The 20,415-nt window shown below is 46.0% G+C and overlaps 1 protein-coding gene across 3 annotated transcripts in view; it reads left to right on the top strand.

The window, feature by feature from the left end:
- The window catches only part of LOC137525202 (contactin-associated protein-like 5), a 419,206-nt gene extending 399,278 nt beyond the window's left edge, over positions 1-19,928 (top strand). For all 3 annotated transcript variants that reach the window (XM_068246129.1, XM_068246130.1, XM_068246132.1), the window contains one exon: positions 19,217-19,928. In XM_068246129.1, the coding sequence (XP_068102230.1) occupies positions 19,217-19,413 (197 nt within the window). In that variant the 3' untranslated portion in view covers positions 19,414-19,928. The remainder of the gene's footprint in view (positions 1-19,216) is intronic.
- Positions 19,929-20,415: the final 487 nt, after the last annotated feature.

Raw genomic sequence — 20,415 nt, 5'->3', positions numbered from 1 at the left:
CCCTTTAAAAAAACATGATGCTACATGCATCATTTACCCTAAAAACCCTTTTTAAAGCTATTTAAAGGGCACTTCCCGCGGGTAATTTGGTCAGTTATCCGGATTCACTCGGGTATCCGCAAGGTCAGATCCGGGTACCTGAATCGGATCTGGATATCTGGGTACCCGGATCCGGGCGGGTATTAAAAAGTACTACCCGAGCAACCCTGGTTAACAGCAGGGATGTAATGGATAGCGGAGATGCCGCCGCATGGGCAAGCGGCATGGCGGCTATCTCCGCGTCCCAGCCAGAGGCTGCTGCCACACAGCAGCGTGGGGCTGTCTTGCTTGGTCCTTCTAGTGCACACAGATGGAGAACTACGCGCGCGCGCGCCAGGCAACAGGACCTTTGTGCTGCTAGACGGGGAGTCAGCTGATCATGTCGATCAGTTGACTCCAGCTATGCTCCGGATTGGCTGAGTGTCTGGGGCGGTGCTGTGGAGCGCTGTTAGTATAAATAGGACTTGCTTGTAATTTGCAAGTTGTCTGCTGTTGCGAACATTTACGTGTGAGCGTTCAGACCTGAGTCAGATCCCACAGTGTATTAGAACCAGCCGGAGCTGGGAATTCACACTGAGTCAGATTCTATTGATAGCTTTAACCCCCTTGGCGGTATGAAAAATACCGCCAGGGAGCAGCGCAGCAGTTTTTTTTTTATTTATTTTTTTTAAATCATGTAGCGAGCCCAGGGCTCGCTACATGATAGCCGCTGCTCAGCGGCATCCCCCCAGCCCCGCCGATCGTCTCCGGTGATAGGCGATCAGGAAATCCCGTTCAAAGAACGGGATTTCCTGGAGGGCTTCCCCCGTCGCCATGGCGACGGGGCGGGATGACGTCACCGACGTCAGCGACGTCGGGACGTCATTGGGAGACCCGATCCACCCCTTGGCGCTGCCTGGCACTCATTGGCCATGCAGCGCAGGGGTCTGGGGGGGGGGCGCGCGCCGCACCGGATAGCGGCGATCGGGCGCGCGGCGGCGGCGATCGGGGTGCTGGCGCAGCTAGCAAAGTGCTAGCTGCGTCCAGCAAAAAAAAAATTATGAAAATCGGCCCAGCAGGGCCTGAGCGGCGCCCTCCGGCGGCTTACCCCGTGTCACACACGGGGTTACCGCTAAGGAGGTTAAAATACTATTGCTTGCTACTGTTTATCTGTTAGTCTAGTTCCCAGGTGTTGAGACCAAGGACCTCACACCTAAGATTAGGATTGAGAGATATTCTTGTTATCTGTTATGACCTTTGGCTTCCTGACTACTCTCCTGTCCTCTGATTCGGTACTTCCGCCCATCTGACTATCTGTTGCCAACCTTGCCTGTACCTGGATACCGAATCAGTCTTCCACTTCTGTATTTTGTCTGTCCATGTGTTGCCGACCTGGCTTGTCTGACCTTCCTGGCTATCACCTAGTCCTTGGGTGAACTGCCCTACTGTACTCCTGTGACACCTGCTCTTCAGGTGGTTATCAGCTGCTATATCAGGCCTATGGTCACCAGCTCCTCTGGAGACCATCGTGCAGCACAGCTAGTGGGTCTCGGCCTCTCTAAGGTCCACTGGCTCCAGTACAGTCTGATTCCCTGCCTCTCCGGGAATCCTTGGCTGCAGTACAGTCTGATCCCCTGCTTCTCAGGGAAGCTCTAGCTGCAGTCCAATCCTCACTACATTACCCCAGTCAGTGGTCCCTGCTCCTCAGGTATCCATTGGCTGCTGTACAGTCGGAATCCCTGCACCTCAGGGAGTCCTTGGCTGCAGTGGTGTCTGTATCTCCCGCTTTGCGGGAGATAACCTCTCCTATTACTGTTGCGCCAAACACTATATCACATTGGGTGTCCTGTGTCTAGCTATACCAGTGTTATTGGTGATTCTGCAGATCACCACATAATCAGGTATAGCATCTGTATTATTGGTGATACTGCAGATCACCAATAATCAGAAAAATCTGTGTTGCTGACACCGATCGTTACAAGGGATGCTCAAATCCGAATCCGGGAGAAACCCGGAGAGTTGCTATCAGGATTTCTCCCAGTAAACCTGTGCGGCGTGAACAGAGGGGTCAAGCTTACCTGTCCGACATCTTCTTTGTCTTTCCCTGATGCCTCCCACGATGCGGTCCATGCGCATCACGTGACTACAAACACTTCCTCCTTCAACCCGGAAGGAGGAAGTGTTTGTAGTCACGTGACCGCTGCGTGGACCGCATTGTGGGAGGCGCCAGGGACAGACGAAGAAGACGTCAGACAGGTAAACTTGACCCCCCCCGCCCACCCCGCAGAGGTTTACTTGGAGAAATCATATAGCAACTATCCGGATTTCTCCTGCATTCGGATTTGAGCATCCCTGGTTAACAGGGACAGCAGTTGGAAGTTTTGGGTCAGGGTGGTAGTTTTTGGTGGTACAGATTTAATTTTCAGAAGTTACTACTATCAAGTATAGAACCATTGGGTGCAAATCACATAAGACAATAGGTGGAAAGGGAGGCTGCAGGAATGGGAGTCATGTTTGGGCAGTGTGTGGGTAGTTCTAATTGAAAATGGTGGTTTGCTACATTTATTTTGTGACACCTAAGATGGCAGCAAAGAGGCCATATGTAATGTTGACGTGCCTTTGGCAGAGGTATGCTTAATAACCTCCCTGGCGGTAAGCCCGAGCTAAGCTCGGGCTATGCCGCACAGGAAGATATCTCAGCCCCTGGTGGGGCGATTTGCCCCATTTAAATTGCTGTACGCGCAGCTAGCACCTTGCTAGCCGCGCGTACAGCTTGATCGCCGCCGCTCTGCGGCGATCGCCCGCACGCAGCGGCGCAAGAGGGCCTCCCCCGCCAGAGCCCTGCGCTGCCCGGACCAATGAGTTCCAGGCAGCGCTATGGGCTGGATCGGAGGCGTCTGACGTCAGGACGTCGGCTGACGTCCATGACGTCATTCCGATCGTCGCCATGGCGACAGGAGAAGCCAAACAGGGGAACGCGCTCTATACGCGTTCTCCTGTTTGCTATTGATGCCGGCAACGATTGCACTAGAGGGACACATGCGCCCTCTAGTGGTGTCTCATGTAGCTACCACTCTGGTAGCTTTACATGAAACAAAAACAAAAAAAGGATTTCTGCCTATCTGGCAGAAAAATTGAACCGCCAGGAGGGTTAAAAAGAACCCAAGCCCGTGTGATTTACCACCTGATCCTGGGGGCAAGCTGGATCAGGTAGTGGCTGTCCATCTGAAGCCTGTAACAGCTTACTTTTGCTTTCAGGGGTCAAGGCGCTGCTCTCATCTGAGAAGCCCAGAGCTCAGAAAGGCAGGAAATGGGTGGGGAATAGGCGGTGAAGGGCCATTGAGGGAGGGGGGCATTCCTGACGCCCAGAGTGGGTGTTTTGCAAAAGTGCCTCTCCGGAAAGGGACACCCCTTCCCCCTCGAGATTGCCGACAAACTGCATGTCTGCGATTTGGTGGGTTTGCAGCATGGAGCAGGAGGGGCGCGAAGGGACCATAGAGGAATGGCATGCATTCCATATGCCACCCTTGAATCGGCCTTGGATAAACTTTAAGCTCTGTACATGTTGGTGCAAGAGAGAGTGACATGTCTCGTGTATGCTGTGAAGATGGCGATTTCAGAAGCGTGGGACATATAGTCAGATGCATAATAAGGAAGGCCTGGCAAAAAGATACAGAGGAGCAGGGATGGTCAAAGGTATGCAAATTATTCCATGTTGCAAATTTTATGCAAATATTTGCAGCTTAAAAATGGACAGATCAATTTAAACCTGGGTTTAAATTGATTGGTCCAGTTTCAAACTGCATACATTTGCATAAAAATGTGCATAATTCAGAAGAATTTGCATCTCAATGATCAGCCCTATAGGGAAGGCATAATTCTGAGTGCCACATCTACATTTTTCTGTTATCTGTTTATGTCTCTACATACTCCATAGTGAAATCAAAGGCACTGCATTGCCATGGCATACTACCTCCATTGCCCTAGCGCACTTCCTGCATTGCCATGGTGCACTTCCTGCATTGCCATAGCACACTTCCTGCATTGCCATGGCGCACTTCCTGCATTGCCATAGCGCTCTTCCTGCATTGCCATGGCGCACTTCCTGCATTGCCATGGCACACTGCCTGCATTGCCATGGTGCACTTCCTGCATTGCCATGGCACACTGCCTGCATTGCCATGGCACACTTCCTGCATTGCCATGGCGCATTACCTGCATTGCCCTGGCGCACTTCCTGCTTTGTCATAGCACACTTCCTGCATTGTCACAGCACACTTCCTGCATTGTCATAGCACACTTCCTGCATTGCCATGGTGCACTTCCTGCATTGCCATGGTGCACTTCCTGCATTGCCATGGCGCACTTCCTGCATTGTCATGGCACACTTCCTGCATTGCCCTGGCACACTTCCTGCATTGCCATGGCGCACTTCCTGCATTGTCATGGCACACTTCCTGCATTGTCATAGCACACTTCCTGCATTGTCATAGCACACTTCCTGCATTGTCATAGCACACTTCCTGCATTGCCATGGCACACTTCCTGCATTGCTATGGCGCACTACATGCATTGTCACGGCACACTTCTTGCATTGTCATGGCACACTTCCTGCATTGCCATGGTGCACTACCTGCATTGCCATGGCACACTTCCTGCATTGTCATAGTGCACTACCTGCATTGCCATGGCACACTTCCTGCATTGTCATAGTGCACTACCTGCATTGCCATGGCACACTTCCTGCATTGTCATGGCGCACTTCCTGCATTGTCATGACACACTTCCTGCATTGTCATGGCACACTTCCTGCATTGCTATGGCACACTACATGCATTGTCACGGCACACTTCTTGCATTGTCACGGCACACTTCCTGCATTGTCATGGCACACTTCCTGCATTGCCATGGTGCACTACCTGCATTGCCATGGCACACTTCCTGCATTGTCATAGTGTACTACCTGCATTGCCATGGCACACTTCCTGCTTTGTCATAGTGCACTACCTGCATTGCCATGGCACACTTCCTGCATTGTCATGGCGCACTTCCTGCATTGTCATGACACACTTCCTGCATTGTCATGGCACACTTCCTGCATTGTCATGGTGCACTACCTGCACAATGCATGGCAATCATGGCAAACTTCCTGCATTGTCATGGCACACTTCCTGCATTGTCATGGCACACTTCCTGCATTGTCATGGCACACTTCCTGCATTGCTATGGCGCACTACATGCATTGTCACGGCACACTTCTTGCATTGTCATGGCACACTTCCTGCATTGCCATGGCACACTTCCTGCATTGTCATAGTGCACTACCTGCATTGCCATGGCACACTTCCTGCTTTGTCATAGTGCACTTCCTGCATTGTCATGGCGCACTTCCTGCATTGTCATGACACACTTCCTGCATTGTCATGGCACACTTCCTGCATTGTCATGGTGCACTACCTGCACAATGCATGGCAATCATGGCAAACTTCCTGCATTGTCATGGCACACTTCCTGCATTGTCATGGCACACTTCCTGCATTGTCATGGCACACTTCCTGCATTGCCATGGCACACTTCCTGCATTGCTATGGCGCACTACATGCATTGTCACGGCACACTTCTTGCATTGTCATGGCACACTTCCTGCATTGCCATGGTGCACTACCTGCATTGCCATGGCACACTTCCTGCATTGTCATAGTGCACTACCTGCATTGCCATGGCACACTTCCTGCATTGTCATAGTGCACTACCTGCATTGCCATGGCACACTTTCTGCATTGTCATGGCGCACTTCCTGCATTGTCATGACACACTTCCTGCATTGTCATGGCACACTTCCTGCATTGCCATGGCACACTACATGCATTGTCACGGCACACTTCTTGCATTGTCACGGCACACTTCCTGCATTGTCATGGCACACTTCCTGCATTGCCATGGTGCACTACCTGCATTGCCATGGCACACTTCCTGCATTGTCATAGTGCACTACCTGCATTGCCATGGCACACTTTCTGCTTTGTCATAGTGCACTACCTGCATTGCCATGGCACACTTCCTGCATTGTCATGGCGCACTTCCTGCATTGTCATGACACACTTCCTGCATTGTCATGGCACACTTCCTGCATTGTAGAAGAATGTGTCAGCACACCGCTTTTCTTTTTAAATCAAGCTCTTTTTAATGAGCCATACGTTGCATACAGTGCAAAAAACCGACAATTGTTTCGGGGGCCTCACAGGGTCCCCCTTCTTCAAGGCGTAGTCACAACAACATGCATATACAAACCACCATAAATACTGACATAATCCCCCAGCACCCCACCCATAATGATGCTAAACAGTGATGTCATCTCCATTGTTTACAATATGTTCTTGATACATAATCCATTATAACCTGCAATCAAAACACTTCATTTAGAAAAAATGTATGTCAGTATGCACTACATTACTATACCTTGTTATTCATGCCCCCTGGGGATCCCTCCAGTCACGCCCCGTTGTCTAATAGTGGATAATTGCTGCAGCATTTGAAAGCATCAGCCCATGCAAGCCGTTACTGACCAGACCGATAGGCTGGTAGTGCTCGCGCGCTACTGCCGGTGGCTCCGCCCCTCGCCTTCAATAGGTGGAGGGGTCCGTGGCAAATGATGTGCGCCGCTTGTTCCTTCAATCTGCTTCCGCCCAACCGTGACGGAACTACATGCTCCGCCGATAGTGGGCGTGTGCGTCATTAGTACATGACGAGGCCAGTCGCGTCCTATTGACGTGCAGCCATCGTCATGCCAACATCGTGCGCGGCCATTCGTCCCGCCTCCAATGGGTATATCCTCCCATGGGGCGTGCGCTAGACAGCCAACCAAGCGCATCCTGATGGCATCCCTCCGTTGCTATGCAACTCATGCACATGGCCGTCAGAGACGCCCCTAGTGGGTGTGTGATCCCACGGAACGTCTCATTATTGGCCCATTGTGTCTTGAGGTGCGCAGGATGGCAGACAATCATTGCCATGTCAACGATATATATGGCCATCAGTAACGCCCCCGGTGGGTGTATCTTCCCACGGGGCGTTTCGTGATTGGCCTGTGAAGTGCAAATGGTATGCCGCAACGGAGGTTAAACTAAACCTCTCTATGCGTGCGTGCATTCGCATATGTCAAATGGAAACAGCAACACCACGTGATGCAGACATGGGCACGTGCCCACGTTCCTGCCCAATAAAAGAATATAGTGCTTACCAGGTAGCTGTCATGCAAACGCTGCAGCACACTTACCCATCAGGGCGTAATCATGGAAATGATGGACAATGGAATTATCCCCATAGGCTAAAAGAACAACAAAAAGAGAAAAGCATATGTTACTATACATGATTATGCAAACATCTCATAGCATATTGTTATTAAACATATACGGCAAGACATCAGAGTCAGAGTGTTCATGTGATAAATAAAATCCTGTGAAAAAAGGAAGAAACAACCACTAAGGCAATGGACCTCTAAGGATATGACAGGTTAATAATCATCATTACTTTCTTACTATCGTTCCTTAATGAAACAAGTCAGTGGATTATTCTTGTTTAAGCCTCCAGGCTGCACTGTACCTAGTTCATAGATCCAAAAGGCTTCTCTCTGGAGTAATCTAATGTCCCTGTCACCTCCCCTTAAGGGCACCTTTACCTGTTCAATGACCTGTCCCCTAAGTTGACATGCTCCATGCTTATTTTCAATAAAATGGACCGCCACTGGTTTAGTGTAATCAAGATTCTCTTTTTTCTCATATGCTCTCCATGTAACATTAATGTCACTTCGATGTTTTTGGAACCTCACCTTGAAAGGAGAGGTGGTTTTGCCCACATAGGCCAGTCCACATGGACACTTTAACATGTACACACAGAAATCTGTGTTGCAGTTGTAATATTCCTTTATTTGGTATTTCTTGCCACTTCTGGGGTGATGAAATGTGGATCCTGTTGTTATGGAGTTGCAAACATTGCAATTTGCACACCTATAACACCCTTTCTTGTTGGAAAAAATAAAGTCCTTGCTGTATTTGCTAACAGGGTCAGCTTGTACAAGGGAGTTCCTCAAACTTGGGCTCGATCTGTATGCAAATAAAGGTTTGCTCTTAACTGAAGACGCAAGGGCATTGTCAGCTTGCAGAATATCCAGATTTTTGATGACTGCTTGTTTGATGCACCCCGAGGCCACATTATGAGTGTGGACAAAAGGGATGCCTGTTTCCGATCTCCTGGTGATTGCTCCACTATGGAGATCTAGTGCTCTTTTCTTAGCTTTTGTCAAAACATGCTTGGGGTAACCCCTCTCTAGAAACCTTCTCTCCATTTCTTCTAGGTGGACTTCTCCAATAGAGCTATTACTGCATATTCTGAGTGCCCTTAGAAACTGTGATACAGGCAATCCTTCTTTAAGATGACACGGATGCGAACTGCTGAAATGCAATACAGTGTTCCTGTCCGTGGGTTTTCTGTATAATGAGGTTTCAAGTCTCCCCTTGGTTGACATAACCATAACATCAAGAAAGGATATATGTGTGGAGGATATCTCTGGATTGAAAACAATTCCCGGATAAATGCCATTAAGATATGTGATAAACTCCATGAGCTCGTCTGAGGAGCCCTGCCACAGCAGGAAGATGTCATCAATAAATCTTGACCACCAGATGGCGTGCTTTTTATACAACTCAGAAGTATACACGTATCTTTCTTCTATTAGTCCCATGAAGAGATTGGCTAGAGATGGTGCAGCCGAGCTTCCCATGGCGGTACCTTTATGCTGTTGGTACCATTGTTTTTCAAACTTGAAAAAATTTGATGTGAGAATGAGCTCTAGACCATTCAATACAAACTCTGACGGTACCTTGCCAGTCTCCGATCTTTCGATAAAAAATCTAACGGCGTTAAGGCCTGCCTCATTGGGTATTGACGTGTAAAGGGCACTGACATCCATTGTACATAATATTGTACTTTCCTTTACCGGATTTACCACCTGTAATTTTTTCAAAAAATCAGTGGTATCCTTTAGGTAAGCTGGTAATTGTTGTACCAAGGGCTGTAACAAGCAGTCAATATACTGTGCCAACGGTTGGGTCACTGATTCAGTTCCAGAGACTATAGGTCTAAACTTTAATGGAGAAGTGCCCTTATGTATTTTCGGGAGTCCATATATCACGGGTCTTCTTGGGTGTTGTATATCCATAAAATCGTACTCGTTCTCGCTGATCCATTCATTGTCAAATGCGATCTTTAACAAGACACTCAGCTGATTTTTTATTCTGATCGTAGGGTCATATGAGATCTTTTTGTATGTGGCCTCATCTTCAAGCATCATAAGCATCCCTTCTCGGTATTTGGGGTAGTCCATGACCACGATTGCACCCCCCTTGTCAGCGGGCTTGATTATAATGGTGTCATCATCCTTTAAGGTGGTTATTGCCTCTCTTTCGGCCTTAGTCAAGTTTATAGAGTTCTTCTGCTTGATTGCCATTTTCTGGCTGTCGTGTTTCACCATCTTGGTAAAGCTTTCTATACTGTTATACTCGCCCGGGGGCACAAATTTGCTTTTAAGTCTAAAAGGACTACTGGCTGATGGAGATGGGGCAGTTTTGATTGGTTGTTTGTCAAAGAATTGCTTGATCTTCAATGATCTCTCGTACATGAAGGTATCAACCTCTAATTGGAAGTCATTAAATTTTGCTGTGGGACAGAAGGAGAGTCCTTTGGATAGTAGGCTTGTTTCATTTGGTTGTAATATTCTTTGCGATAGATTAATTATCGGGCACGATGTCTCGTTTCCATTGGGTGTTTCTTGTTGTCTTTTCCGCTGGCTCCTCCTGGGTCGTCGCTTCCTTCTGCCTCGTGAAAAGGGCGGGATGACCCTGCTCCTGAGTCACTGTCGGTACTAGGATTTTCTGTAAGTACCTCACTATCGGGATTTCTCGGTGTGTGTTTAGGTCTTGGCCTAGGACCCCTGGGACCTCTAGGTCTCGGTTGTTTCGGTCTTTGTGGTCTTGGATAATTATAGCCCCCTTGTTGTGGTGCGCCATGTACCCACGGATACACCCTCCTCTCCTTGTAATCAAGACACACTTGTTTATACTTATCCCTCTTTCTTTGTTGAATGAAGGATCTGTAGTCACAGACTTCCTTGTCCAATTTTGACAGTTCCTTATTAAATCCTTCATCGATTTCCGAAATGATTGTAACCTTGGTTTGTATAGTGGACAACTCCTTTTCAACATCAACGAGGAGTACTCGAATTTCTTGAATGATCATTATCATATAATTGAGGGAATGTTGGGTGGATAGTGCACACCATCTTTCACAAAATTCCGTCTTGTTTCTACTGATAGTAGGCTGAATTGGTATACGGAATCCCTTAGGTATCTTCTTCTCTCGATAGTACTCAGACAGAGTTTCTCCATGCAACTCTAGATCAACTTTCCTTTTACGGAGTCTCTTGAGTTCCTTGGTCAAATCCTTGTTGTTTTCGTTGCCAAAGCCGCCTCCAGGTTGACTCGGAAACAAGATGTCCTGGATGTCATCTGTCGTGTAATTACACGGTAACTCCTCCGATTCCATTGTCGAGTAGCTGTCACCTTATTCACAAGAATCCTCTTGCTCGACCTCACTTGGTGAAGCAACTGAATGATGAAAACACTCCGCCAGAATAGCAGACTCAGTCGCAGTCCGCTGGGTGAAATCTAGTTCACCGTATTCATCGGGTGCTGTCGGATTGAGATGAGGGTGCACCTTCAAAGTTGCCTATAATCTTGTAAAGAAAGAATTCTGAAGGGCACACCATCAATGCTGTGGTCGGGTGCTTGACACAATGACATAGGCAAATGTCACAAGTGAAACTGTAGAAGAATGTGTCAGCACACCGCTTTTCTTTTTAAATCAAGCTCTTTTTAATGAGCCATACGTTGCATACAGTGCAAAAAACCGACAATTGTTTCGGGGGCCTCACAGGGTCCCCCTTCTTCAAGGCGTAGTCACAACAACATGCATATACAAACCACCATAAATACTGACATAATCCCCCAGCACCCCACCCATAATGATGCTAAACAGTGATGTCATCTCCATTGTTTACAATATGTTCTTGATACATAATCCATTATAACCTGCAATCAAAACACTTCATTTAGAAAAAATGTATGTCAGTATGCACTACATTACTATACCTTGTTATTCATGCCCCCTGGGGATCCCTCCAGTCACGCCCCGTTGTCTAATAGTGGATAATTGCTGCAGCATTTGAAAGCATCAGCCCATGCAAGCCGTTACTGACCAGACCGATAGGCTGGTAGTGCTCGCGCGCTACTGCCGGTGGCTCCGCCCCTCGCCTTCAATAGGTGGAGGGGTCCGTGGCAAATGATGTGCGCCGCTTGTTCCTTCAATCTGCTTCCGCCCAACCGTGACGGAACTACATGCTCCGCCGATAGTGGGCGTGTGCGTCATTAGTACATGACGAGGCCAGTCGCGTCCTATTGACGTGCAGCCATCGTCATGCCAACATCGTGCGCGGCCATTCGTCCCGCCTCCAATGGGTATATCCTCCCATGGGGCGTGCGCTAGACAGCCAACCAAGCGCATCCTGATGGCATCCCTCCGTTGCTATGCAACTCATGCACATGGCCGTCAGAGACGCCCCTAGTGGGTGTGTGATCCCACGGAACGTCTCATTATTGGCCCATTGTGTCTTGAGGTGCGCAGGATGGCAGACAATCATTGCCATGTCAACGATATATATGGCCATCAGTAACGCCCCCGGTGGGTGTATCTTCCCACGGGGCGTTTCGTGATTGGCCTGTGAAGTGCAAATGGTATGCCGCAACGGAGGTTAAACTAAACCTCTCTATGCGTGCGTGCATTCGCATATGTCAAATGGAAACAGCAACACCACGTGATGCAGACATGGGCACGTGCCCACGTTCCTGCCCAATAAAAGAATATAGTGCTTACCAGGTAGCTGTCATGCAAACGCTGCAGCACACTTACCCATCAGGGCGTAATCATGGAAATGATGGACAATGGAATTATCCCCATAGGCTAAAAGAACAACAAAAAGAGAAAAGCATATGTTACTATACATGATTATGCAAACATCTCATAGCATATTGTTATTAAACATATACGGCAAGACATCAGAGTCAGAGTGTTCATGTGATAAATAAAATCCTGTGAAAAAAGGAAGAAACAACCACTAAGGCAATGGACCTCTAAGGATATGACAGGTTAATAATCATCATTACTTTCTTACTATCGTTCCTTAATGAAACAAGTCAGTGGATTATTCTTGTTTAAGCCTCCAGGCTGCACTGTACCTAGTTCATAGATCCAAAAGGCTTCTCTCTGGAGTAATCTAATGTCCCTGTCACCTCCCCTTAAGGGCACCTTTACCTGTTCAATGACCTGTCCCCTAAGTTGACATGCTCCATGCTTATTTTCAATAAAATGGACCGCCACTGGTTTAGTGTAATCAAGATTCTCTTTTTTCTCATATGCTCTCCATGTAACATTAATGTCACTTCGATGTTTTTGGAACCTCACCTTGAAAGGAGAGGTGGTTTTGCCCACAGGGATGCTTATGATGCTTGAAGATGAGGCCACATACAAAAAGATCTCATATGACCCTACGATCAGAATAAAAAATCAGCTGAGTGTCTTGTTAAAGATCGCATTTGACAATGAATGGATCAGCGAGAACGAGTACGATTTTATGGATATACAACACCCAAGAAGACCCGTGATATATGGACTCCCGAAAATACATAAGGGCACTTCTCCATTAAAGTTTAGACCTATAGTCTCTGGAACTGAATCAGTGACCCAACCGTTGGCACAGTATATTGACTGCTTGTTACAGCCCTTGGTACAACAATTACCAGCTTACCTAAAGGATACCACTGATTTTTTGAAAAAATTACAGGTGGTAAATCCGGTAAAGGAAAGTACAATATTATGTACAATGGATGTCAGTGCCCTTTACACGTCAATACCCAATGAGGCAGGCCTTAACGCCGTTAGATTTTTTATCGAAAGATCGGAGACTGGCAAGGTACCGTCAGAGTTTGTATTGAATGGTCTAGAGCTCATTCTCACATCAAATTTTTTCAAGTTTGAAAAACAATGGTACCAACAGCATAAAGGTACCGCCATGGGAAGCTCGGCTGCACCATCTCTAGCCAATCTCTTCATGGGACTAATAGAAGAAAGATACGTGTATACTTCTGAGTTGTATAAAAAGCACGCCATCTGGTGGTCAAGATTTATTGATGACATCTTCCTGCTGTGGCAGGGCTCCTCAGACGAGCTCATGGAGTTTATCACATATCTTAATGGCATTTATCCGGGAATTGTTTTCAATCCAGAGATATCCTCCACACATATATCCTTTCTTGATGTTATGGTTATGTCAACCAAGGGGAGACTTGAAACCTCATTATACAGAAAACCCACGGACAGGAACACTGTATTGCATTTCAGCAGTTCGCATCCGTGTCATCTTAAAGAAGGATTGCCTGTATCACAGTTTCTAAGGGCACTCAGAATATGCAGTAATAGCTCTATTGGAGAAGTCCACCTAGAAGAAATGGAGAGAAGGTTTCTAGAGAGGGGTTACCCCAAGCATGTTTTGACAAAAGCTAAGAAAAGAGCACTAGATCTCCATAGTGGAGCAATCACCAGGAGATCGGAAACAGGCATCCCTTTTGTCCACACTCATAATGTGGCCTCGGGGTGCATCAAACAAGCAGTCATCAAAAATCTGGATATTCTGCAAGCTGACAATGCCCTTGCGTCTTCAGTTAAGAGCAAACCTTTATTTGCATACAGATCGAGCCCAAGTTTGAGGAACTCCCTTGTACAAGCTGACCCTGTTAGCAAATACAGCAAGGACTTTATTTTTTCCAACAAGAAAGGGTGTTATAGGTGTGCAAATTGCAATGTTTGCAACTCCATAACAACAGGATCCACATTTCATCACCCCAGAAGTGGCAAGAAATACCAAATAAAGGAATATTACAACTGCAACACAGATTTCTGTGTGTACATGTTAAAGTGTCCATGTGGACTGGCCTATGTGGGCAAAACCACCTCTCCTTTCAAGGTGAGGTTCCAAAAACATCGAAGTGACATTAATGTTACATGGAGAGCATATGAGAAAAAAGAGAATCTTGATTACACTAAACCAGTGGCGGTCCATTTTATTGAAAATAAGCATGGAGCATGTCAACTTAGGGGACAGGTCATTGAACAGGTAAAGGTGCCCTTAAGGGGAGGTGACAGGGACATTAGATTACTCCAGAGAGAAGCCTTTTGGATCTATGAACTAGGTACAGTGCAGCCTGGAGGCTTAAACAAGAATAATCCACTGACTTGTTTCATTAAGGAACGATAGTAAGAAAGTAATGATGATTATTAACCTGTCATATCCTTAGAGGTCCATTGCCTTAGTGGTTGTTTCTTCCTTTTTTCACAGGATTTTATTTATCACATGAACACTCTGACTCTGATGTCTTGCCGTATATGTTTAATAACAATATGCTATGAGATGTTTGCATAATCATGTATAGTAACATATGCTTTTCTCTTTTTGTTGTTCTTTTAGCCTATGGGGATAATTCCATTGTCCATCATTTCCATGATTACGCCCTGATGGGTAAGTGTGCTGCAGCGTTTGCATGACAGCTACCTGGTAAGCACTATATTCTTTTATTGGGCAGGAACGTGGGCACGTGCCCATGTCTGCATCACGTGGTGTTGCTGTTTCCATTTGACATATGCGAATGCACGCACGCATAGAGAGGTTTAGTTTAACCTCCGTTGCGGCATACCATTTGCACTTCACAGGCCAATCACGAAACGCCCCGTGGGAAGATACACCCACCGGGGGCGTTACTGATGGCCATATATATCGTTGACATGGCAATGATTGTCTGCCATCCTGCGCACCTCAAGACACAATGGGCCAATAATGAGACGTTCCGTGGGATCACACACCCACTAGGGGCGTCTCTGACGGCCATGTGCATGAGTTGCATAGCAACGGAGGGATGCCATCAGGATGCGCTTGGTTGGCTGTCTAGCGCACGCCCCATGGGAGGATATACCCATTGGAGGCGGGACGAATGGCCGCGCACGATGTTGGCATGACGATGGCTGCACGTCAATAGGACGCGACTGGCCTCGTCATGTACTAATGACGCACACGCCCACTATCGGCGGAGCATGTAGTTCCGTCACGGTTGGGCGGAAGCAGATTGAAGGAACAAGCGGCGCACATCATTTGCCACGGACCCCTCCACCTATTGAAGGCGAGGGGCGGAGCCACCGGCAGTAGCGCGCGAGCACTACCAGCCTATCGGTCTGGTCAGTAACGGCTTGCATGGGCTGATGCTTTCAAATGCTGCAGCAATTATCCACTATTAGACAACGGGGCGTGACTGGAGGGATCCCCAGGGGGCATGAATAACAAGGTATAGTAATGTAGTGCATACTGACATACATTTTTTCTAAATGAAGTGTTTTGATTGCAGGTTATAATGGATTATGTATCAAGAACATATTGTAAACAATGGAGATGACATCACTGTTTAGCATCATTATGGGTGGGGTGCTGGGGGATTATGTCAGTATTTATGGTGGTTTGTATATGCATGTTGTTGTGACTACGCCTTGAAGAAGGGGGACCCTGTGAGGCCCCCGAAACAATTGTCGGTTTTTTGCACTGTATGCAACGTATGGCTCATTAAAAAGAGCTTGATTTAAAAAGAAAAGCGGTGTGCTGACACATTCTTCTACAGTTTCACTTGTGACATTTGCCTATGTCATTGTGTCAAGCACCCGACCACAGCATTGATGGTGTGCCCTTCAGAATTCTTTCTTTACACTTCCTGCATTGCCATGGCACACTACATGCATTGTCACGGCACACTTCTTGCATTGTCACGGCACACTTCCTGCATTGTCATGGCACACTTCCTGCATTGCCATGGTGCACTACCTGCATTGCCATGGCACACTTCCTGCATTGTCATAGTGCACTACCTGCATTGTCATGGTGCACTACCTGCACAATGCATGGCAATCATGGCAAACTTCCTGCATTGTCATGGCACACTTCCTGCATTGTCATGGCACACTTCCTGCATTGTCATGGCACACTTCCTGCATTGTCATGGCACACTTCCTGCATTGCCCTGGCACACTTCCTGCATTGCCATGGCGCACTACTAGCATTTCCATGGCACACTTCCTGCATTGTCATGGTGCACTACCTGCGCAATGCATGGCAATCATGGCACACTTCCTGCATTGCCATGGCACACTTCCTGCATTGCCATGGTGCACTTCCTGCATTGCCATGGCGCTCTTCCTGCATTGCCATGGCGCACTTCCTGCATTGCCATGGCACACTTCCTGCATTGCCATGGCACACTTCCTGCATTGCCATGGCACACTTCCTGCATTGCCATGGTGCACTTTCTGCATTGCATGAGGCTCGTTGCTTCTCTACCTGCTGACAAAGCCAATCATGTAGTGAAGAAGAACCAACCAAAACATTGCACCAATGAAATATGGCAGCACTGTCACTCTGAAGCCCTAATTCCTCCCGCCATGTTTATAAGAGCCATGTTTTGCATTTTTATTGCTCCTCCCCATGGCGCTCAGCTAGGGAAGCGTTCATCTATGCTCAGCCCTTCTTCAGCCACCTAATTGGAATCCTGTCTACATGAGACCAGAGATGGCCAATGAGGGGCAAGTAATTTTAGCATGCATTCACATTTCATAAATACTGTATGTAGCTTGAAATTTGATACAGCAAAAACTTCCTGTCTATTTTGATTGGACCATTTTCAAGCTACATGTAGTTTACATGAAATTTGAACGGTAGTCGAGATTATTTGCATCTCACTGACCACCTCTGCATAAGGTTTAAAGAATACCCAAGGTGGCATGTGACACCTGCCTGAAAGAGTTAAATATCAGGTATGTAAGTGGCTGACTCTGTCCTGACTCAGACAGGAAGTGACTACAGTGTGACCCTCACTGATAAGAAATTCCAACTAAAAAACAATTTTCTACCACAAAATGGCTTCTGAGGGCAGGAAAGAGATAAAAAGGGTCAATGGTTCATAGATTTTAGCTCTGGCATACTTCAATGCATGTGTCATTGAGCAAAAACAATAAAACAGTTAAAACTTTAAAAAGTAGATTTAAACATAAAATAAAACTGTGGAATATCTTAAAAAGTCATTTTTAGGAGAAGGAAGATAGATACAATTGTCCTCTCTGCTCTCAAGGTGTATCATTATTACATACTGCTCCATTGTTCTACTCCTTACTGCTGTCTTAAGGTGGCATGTCCTGTCGATGAAGCGGCCAATTTTGTGCCCAGTATGTAGATCGGACATGTTGCACGATGTAGGGTCAACGTGTTCGATCAGGTGTGCGGCAGTAATGATTATTTATTGTATTTATAAAGTGCCAACATATTACGCAGTGCTGGACAATAAATAGGGATACATACATTGCAACAAGGGGTGACAGACAGAGAGGTAGCAAACGGTTATACAACATAGCATAAGGTTATACATACAATCGGGGTATAAAATGCGGTTTACAGAGACCCGGCAAAACAAGTACGAGTTAGTCCATGAGAAAGGTGTCATTGCCGGGGTCGTAAAATTAAGAAGGACACACTAAGGGAAGGGTGAGGCCCAGCCAAGGCTTACAATCAAAAAGGGTGGGGGGAAAGTAATGGTGTGTGATATCAGGATGAGCGACGAGGTGCCGAGGGGGACAATTTAATTTGGGGGGTATAGCGCCGGGGTGGCGAGGCGGCTTATGCGGCGTCACAAGGCCAAAGAGATTTCAGGCTTAAATCGATCAGGAATCGGCCTACAGTGTATGGGCAGACAACAGACCTCCAATCGATTGATCTGCCCATACATTTGTTTCAGATTAAAGTGGAACTCTCGCACAGGACAGAAGGAAACCATAGAGAAATGCACCCTGTATGTATTTAGAGAGTTTAGCCTGTTTAATTCCCCCTCATCTGTGTCTAATCACAAGTTGTAATTTGATCTCTCACCTGTGTCACCTGACTGCCATGGCAGATAAGCTCATTTGAAAGCACAGGATGTTAACAATATATCTGCTTCCATGAAAGCAGTAGAAATAGTGAAAATGTGTTTTAGGATTTGTATCAGCTGTAAAAAAAGGAATGTTTTTCTTTAAAGGGCAACGGAAGTGGGAGTGATATGGAGGCTGCCATATTTATTTCCTTTTAAACAATACCAGTTGCCTGGCAGCCCTGGTGATCTGTTTGGCTGCGGTAGTGTCTGAATCACACCAGAAATAAGCATGCAGATAATTTTATCAGATCTGACAATAATGTCAGAAACACCTGATCTGCTGTATGCTTGTTCAGGGTTTGTGGCTAAAAGTATTAGAGGCAGAGGATCAGCAGGGCTGCCAGGTAACTGGTATTGTTTAAAAGGAAATATTTATGGCAGCCTCCATATCACTCTCACTTCAGGTTAATATGCTGTTGTGTATCTTTTAGAGCAGGGAGGAAGTTCTGAGTTCAGGTCCACTTTAAAGAGACACTGAAGCGAAAAAAAAAAATGATATTATGATTTGTATGTGTAGTACAACTAAGAAATAAAACATTAAGATCAGATACATCAGTCTAATTGTTTCCAATACAGCAAGAGTTAAGAAACTCCAGTTGTTATCTCTATGCAAACAAGCCATTAATCTCGTGGAGAGGGCTGTTTTCTGACTTTTATTATCTCAACTGTTCCTGAACTATTTACCTTTTCTCTGCCAGAGGAGAGGTCATTAGTTCACAGACTGCTCTGAAAGAATCATTTTGAATGCTGAGTATTGTGTAATCTGCACATATTATAGAATGATGCAATGTTAGAAAACACACTATATACCTGAAAATAAAAATATGAGAATATTTTCTTTGCTGCTAATCTTCTAATAAGTATTCATAGTACACAACCAATTCATTATATCATATATTTTTTTCCGCTTCAGTGTTTCTTTAAAGCTTGCTTCAACTTGGAACAATGCAGCAGAGATAGGATCACTCAGTGAAATGTTTAGTTTTGAGTTGCTTTAATAGGATAGCTACTTGACATCTTTGTGTTTACCTTTGCAGGAGTCATAGCGATAACCATTGTCATCGTGTTTTGCATCGTGGCAATCATGATTAAGATCCTTTACCAACACAGAAAGACACACGGCAAAAGCCAAAGGAGAGAGAAAGAGTACCCTTCACCCATGGACTACTCCTTCCGCCATGACATGGACTTACAGAACGCAGTCGGCGAGTGCAAAAAGGAGTATTTTATTTGATAGACTGTATTTCTACAAGATTATTATTTTTTCTCCTATTTTGGGGCTCTTTATAGCTAAACCGTCACAATTTTTATTTCTTGGAAAATGAACCCAACACGGCGATGAACTTGGCTTCCTTCTTGTCAACAAGTCCACAGTTATGTCCGCAGTTTCAGCGGCCCACTCTGCTTCTCGGAATTTGGATCTACCCATGCGCATGGTTTCAGGTTCTGATTTTACTGTCAATTTAGCCTAGTCCAAAACACGACTCATGAGCTAACAAACACATCATTTTACCTTTTGCCCTAATACAACTTTACTCAAAAATTCCAGAGTCAATCATTCATGTATGTCTTGGTTCACCAAATGTTGGAGCGCGTGGTTTTCTTTATGGATTTTACACGGTGATAAGGACAATGAACAGTATTCACTTAAGTTCTTCTGAGCTGGAGAAGTGCAGACAACCCTTGAAAACAACATCCTAACCTGCAAACTTGGCCCGGATTTATTAAAAATTGTTATTAAGTTTTAAACGTTTTTAACGATTGCCTGGTTTGAGTTGCACAATAGTAAAGGTTAGTGGGTTAGATTTGTATGCAACTGCAGTTATGTGCGTCAGAATGGTCAGTTTATCCCCTTAATTACTGAGGAGTCCTAATAATGTAGGGCTATGGTTTATGTCTATGAAAAATGCCCACTGTTTTATGCACATCCGCTCCCCTTACAGTCATATGTGACAAAAACTCACATCTTCTACTGCATACATAGTAGCCAGATACCTTATTTATGGGCATTGTATTATAATTGAACAGAAAAGGATAAAAACAGTATTTAAAATATTTAAAAAATTGCTTAGGAGGCAGTGGTGGACTTACCGCCTTCAAGCAGACACAACAAGCTGTGTATTCAACAAAGGTATATTTATTGGTACACTCCAAGGGTTAATCACAACGCGTTTCGCAGGTCTGTACCCGCTTCATCAGGCAGTAAGGGTAGGAGTACACAACAGCAGTATTTTAG

This window comes from Hyperolius riggenbachi, chromosome 7 (genome assembly GCF_040937935.1).
Source record: "Hyperolius riggenbachi isolate aHypRig1 chromosome 7, aHypRig1.pri, whole genome shotgun sequence".
Classification (NCBI taxonomy): domain Eukaryota; kingdom Metazoa; phylum Chordata; class Amphibia; order Anura; family Hyperoliidae; genus Hyperolius; species Hyperolius riggenbachi.
The sequence above is the reverse complement of the archived record's forward strand: the minus strand, read 5'-3'. Positions and strand labels throughout refer to the sequence as shown.